Source organism: Podarcis erhardii, assembly GCF_964252035.2.
Source record: "Podarcis erhardii genome assembly, contig: HAP1_SCAFFOLD_586, whole genome shotgun sequence".
Taxonomy (NCBI): Eukaryota; Metazoa; Chordata; class Lepidosauria; order Squamata; family Lacertidae; genus Podarcis; species Podarcis erhardii.
This window is the reverse complement of record NW_028292923.1, coordinates 12,786-18,289: the sequence shown is the minus strand read 5'-3', so window position 1 is coordinate 18,289 and position 5,504 is coordinate 12,786. Positions and strand designations below refer to the sequence as shown.

Sequence of the window (5,504 nt, the reverse complement as noted above, 5' to 3'; positions counted from 1 at the left end):
CAGTATGAGGCGGAGGGACTTTTTAGATGCCGCATTGCCGACTGAGTTGTTTTGTTGTGTGTCTGTTTTTGCAAATTGCTTCATCTCGCTATTGTTTCTACTGTAGCGTCCTGGCGCTGTATTTTCTGCATCAAATGTGTAATTATATTTTCATTCTAGAATTATACCATTTTTTTGATGCTTTTTGTATAGGTTGGAAGTGAAAAATCGTGTGTACAAAGTGTCTTTTCGTCGCGTTTCTTCGTATACTTTGTATCGTTTATGAAATGGAGACTGGATTACAACAGAGTCAGCCAGGAGTGGAGGTGGAGAATGGCAGCGGAAGCGTAGGTCACCGACCATCTCCGGGCCATTCGGCGCCCCAAGTGGAAATTAAACTTTTTGTTGGACGGGTGCCGCAGAGTATGGATGACCTTGCTTTGCGTCCAATTTTCGAAGAATTCGGCGAAGTCAAAGAAGCTGTCATAATTCGCGACAAGACCACCAACAAACACAAAAACAGTGCTTTTGTCAAGATGGGTAAGTCACCGCCCGGAGTACTCAACTCAGCTCATTGTATATCTAAACGGCTTACAAAATGAGCTCATATCTTTAGAAACGGTTAAAGCCTTTCTTTATGGGTGTCTTCGGTGTCATTTTTTCGTATAGATAGTAGAACGAGATGCATCCTAGTATTTTGGCACCATCAATTGGATAGATCTGCCATTCACTTTTTTTTAACCTATATATAAAGCAAGGGTCATGTGCGTATGTCCAGTGGGCTGGAAGTTTACATTTTAATGTTCGCGAAAAGCGCAGGACAGTAGTTGGTGTATGGAATGGAATGCGTTGAAACTAGTTTATACCCACCTTTTTTTCGAAAGGCATGGGGGAGCGCTATATACGAGAACGGTAGTGTGTGGAAATCTGTTTGTTCTTTTGTGGGTTTTAGTGCTTATCTGAGAATATCTCTTTGTCAAGATTGGTTTCTTCTCAATTTTGTGAACTTCGCATTTTTTCAAGGGAATTTTCTATCAAGGTGTCTCTCTTTCTCGCCATGTGTACATGTGTGTAAATGTACTTCAATATAATGTATCTCGTTAACTGATTTGATTTGTAACTATAGGGTCGATAGCGGGAGCGGACGCAGCGATTCGTGGGTTAAACAGCACACGGGTTCTGGAGCCTAGCATGGGAGCAATCACGGTAAAATATGCGACTGGTGAAGCAGAGAAATTGGGATTGGCAGTATCCTCTACTGAGCCCGGCCAGGACCAAGCGAAGTTGTTTATTGGTTCCATTCCCAAGACTATGATGGATGAAGAAGTTCGTCAGTTTTTCTCCGCTTATGGCAACGTTGAGGAAGTGTTCGTAATGAAAGACACTGTCACTCATGCGGGCAAGGGCTGCTGTTTTGTAAAATTTTCTTTCAAAGAAGAAGCACTACATGCAATTCGCAGTCTGTCAGGCAAACATACTTTCGACGGCTGTAGCAGACCCGTAGAAGTTCGTTTTGCAGAATCGAAGGCTGCGAGGCAGCAACAAATGATGCAGCAAAGTAAGAGACTTGCTGATTTTACACGTGGGCGCATTTTAGAAAGAGCAGTTATTTTGATTAGGTCGGAACGATACCTCTTTATATCTTTTTGATATGCTCTGTGGAGAGGGGCAGACCTTTGTACTATTAGTAGGTAGGTGAAGGTGCTGCAATTTTTTAGGTTTTTTCCTTCTAATCCTCAGTATTTTGTGGAAAAACGCTTGGAAACGTGAAAAAATGCTTTCACGTGCTTCAGAAGGTAGACGAATTCAATAGAGTGCATTGAGTGGTTAATAGCCAGTTTACGTCTTTGGTGGGAGTGAAGTTGGTATTAACGACATTATAAGTAGCGTACTCGATTGTGTGTGTATAATTATTTCGAGCGTTATAACCGACTCTTCGTGAGGGACTATTTCTTCGACAGTGCTGTTTCGATTGTTTTACATAACTAGTCACGTTTGGAGTCCATCATCGTCCGTTTAAGAAATGGTGTGGAGCATTCGTGTTTTTCTTTCCTCCCCTTCCACTGAACAAACTGTGTCCCCTCTATTTGTTCCTTCTGTTTTTAGCAGACATGGGCATGGGTGGGGCAGGCATGGGAAGAGGTCGTATGGGTATGGGCATGGGCATGACGAATGCGACTGGCTTGGGAATGGGCGGTGCGGGTGCTTTGGGGATTACAGCTGGGGCAGGTGCTACAATGGGTGGCGGTGCAGCGGCCATGGGCGCAGTGATCAATAATAACAACCCGCGTGTGGCAGGTCAGTGGAAGGAATACTTTACTCAGGACGGGCGACCATACTACCACAATGAATATACGAATGTTACTACGTGGGACAGACCTCAAGAGTTCTACCAGTTGCCGCCTGCTCCTCCGCACATGGGTGCTGCAGCTGCTGCAGGTGGAGCTGGTGCGGGTGTTGCAGCGGGCGGCGCAGGTGGTAGTGAAGGCGCTTTTCAGTCAGGTACGAGCATGTTCTGCCGTATATATTCTGTCTTCACGTATTCATATAGTGTGTGTATGCGTGCTTACACATACAAGTTAATATCAGCAATCTACAATGTTTGATTTTTTTCTCATCGAATGGTGGTGTACTGGACGTCTTTGCTAGAGCGTAGTCTTATCAGAATCGGTTCTTAGAGCTCATATATATAAAATAAAGAACGTCTTCTTCATTCACGAATGTAGTATGACACAAGGTTATATTTGATCTATTTTGCTTCAAAGCTACTGGAACATCACGATGTCATCTTGCAATTGTCGAAAAGGCTGTATGGATTTGAAGAACTTTCACGCATGGTTCAGTATGTTCGAGCACTTATTACAAATGAAGATTTTACATACTCAGGTTCTTTTGTCTATGGTTCGTACCAAAATATAAATAAATATATATATATATATATTTATGGATGCATATGTATAGACGACGATGAGGAGGAATAATTAGAGTCGCTGGGCGTAACCCTTGGAGGTGTATTACGCATATAAGCATGCGCTGTGCAACTTGTTGCTTATGTTCAGGCCCTCCTGGAGCGAATATTTTTGTTTTTCACGTACCCAACGAGTGGACATACTACGATCTAATGCAGAATTTTGGCGGTTTCGGTAACGTCGTGTCTGCGCGAGTGGCCACTGACCGTACCACCGGGCGTAATCGTGGATTTGCCTTCGTCTCGTATGATAGCGTTGAATCAGCCGCAACAGCAGTGAATAATATGAATGGCTTCATGGCCAGCGGAAAGAGGCTCAAAGTTTCAGTGAAGAAAGGAGAAGAGCAGTATGTTCAACATTTACTCCAGCCTCAGACCAATCCTCAAGGTCCTCACGGAGGAGGTGGGGCGCCTGCTGCTATGCAGCAGCAGTGGGGCGGAGGCGGCTACAATCAGACAAATGCATACGGAGCTGGAAGCGGGCAGCAACGCTTCACGCCTTACTGAGCTCATAAATAACGACTTTGCCAGTTACCTAACTAAAGTTTGTCTAAGTCTCCCTTCTCACGCAGGTCCGACCAGTTTGACTGCAGCTGCAGTGTTTGCATATGTATGCTATGCGAGTCAAGTTAAAGTCACGATTTCTGAAATAACCCAGTGGGCTGTTCTTTGTCGGCGAGAAAAGGTGCTGTTACTGCAGCGGGCTGTGTTTTGATAGAAGCACCATGTGCCTCTCAGAATTAATATGTAGACACATCTTTTCTATTTCCGTACAAAGAGTGGAAATGATTTGGTATTGTTGCAACAGCAGGGGAGTTGTATTGCTTTCGGTATGCGTCGTGTTTGTTGATCATGAGTGAAAAACTTGATGTGGTGCTTGTCCCGGTATTGTTCCATCGTATCATGCTCAATCGTGACTGGTAGGAACCTGTTGCTAGGCTACGTGTACAGAGATACATTGCCTTGCACACGGTTACATTACAATTTGCTCTTGATTTCATTTAGTGACAGTGAGTCACCAAGAGGTGGCGCTGGCTCTTATTTCGCAAAAATGGTACAGTTATTGGCACAGTACTGGGTGGTGCCTTTTGTCACGAGTGTGTCTTACTGTCGCCCTCGTCGAAGTTTGTTCGTCACGATTGCGAGCCCCGAGCACAAGTGTATTGATGTTCCACTTGTTCACGTTATCGATGAATATCGCAGTGCAGTCCATCAGGTGTAAGCTCGTACAATATATCAGTGCAGTTTTACCGCATTTGTCATGTAGCGGCGTTGCACTGGGTAGTCTGGTAGTAATGTATCTGTATGGCAGATTGAAATCCTAAGTGTGCTCATATGAGTTAGAGAAATTGTTTGTAAAGGTTTTATTATTGCGGCCGCACAGTTACATTTTTCATTATTATTATATCAAAAAATATCACTCTTTTTGACAGTGGAAAATGTCAATAATGAATGCAGCGTTACGTACAATATACAATATATAGTTAATGATGCGGTATTGATTTCAATTATTTTATTATCTGCACTTGAGACGCATGTGTGCCAAGTATATCGTGATTGATGCTATATTAGCGAGGTGCATCTGCAGCGGTACCGTACGTTGATTCCGCGTGTGCGTCATAAAGCGTGCACCACGAAATCTAAACAAAGCTCATTCCATATGGAGGGTGGCAGGTCCTGCCAGTCATACTTGCCCACGTTTTGCTGATGTGAATTCGCGGAGTAGAATTGCAATGTTTGCAAAAGGTATTTCTATCCGTTCTTTTGAAGGCGGAAGTTTCTTGTCACAAAAGGTTACGATGTTTGTATGAAGCTTGTCTAATCTGCTAAGATGTTTTTGATGCATTGGTATCGTTGAGGAGCATGACAAAACGTCATTCTTGTTCCATCTTCGTCTGTAGTGCGAAGATTTTCGCTTGTACGCGATGACTACGCGAAGAAGCCTCCGGATTTGCGCATGGATATGGCATGCGAAGTTGTATTCACACAATTTTGTACGTGCGAGTATCGCAAAAAAAATTCAATTTTACTGGCCTATACTTCCCGTTATAAGCCGTGGCCTGAATTATGCGTCAAGCGAAAACAGCTGGACGGACTACAGAATTTGATTTTTAAAGTGATCCTTTCTATTCGAGAGTAGCTAGGAGACACGTAATTAGATTTTAAAAAACGCGATCACATACTGAGCTTTCCATGGAAAAGACTGAAGAATATGCAATTTTTATTTGAAGATGGAGTCTTGCCATTTGCAATGCACAGCGAATATCTTTTTTGCAAAACATTGTCGGTTAGTCTTTACAAAAAAGGATATCCTAGACGAATAATTTGTTGTGGTGGTCAACAGCGGCAAATGCTTATCGAAATGTGTGGTGCTGACGTGTTCATTGAAGATTTAAAAAATGGGATGTACAGCTAGATCACCGAGCCGGCGAGCAGCTTCAAAGCATCTTGGTTTTTACGCTTTCTAGATTGGACGGCCTTAAGTGCATGAAAATTTGGTCCAACAGCATGGGAAAAGCCGAGACGGCATGTAAAATGGAGATACTCTTGCGCATGC

At 43.4% G+C, this 5,504-nt stretch overlaps 1 protein-coding gene across 1 annotated transcript; it reads left to right on the top strand.

Annotated features, from left to right (window-relative positions):
• Window positions 1-266: 266 nt before the first annotated feature.
• Window positions 267-3,454, top strand: LOC309334348 (uncharacterized protein; the record flags this gene model as incomplete). Its single annotated transcript, XM_081882332.1, has 4 exons — window positions 267-519; window positions 1,106-1,537; window positions 2,086-2,481; window positions 3,039-3,454. The coding sequence occupies 4 exons, from the start codon at window positions 267-269 to the stop codon at window positions 3,452-3,454; spliced, it is 1,497 nt and encodes a 498-aa protein (XP_081738458.1).
• Window positions 3,455-5,504: the final 2,050 nt, after the last annotated feature.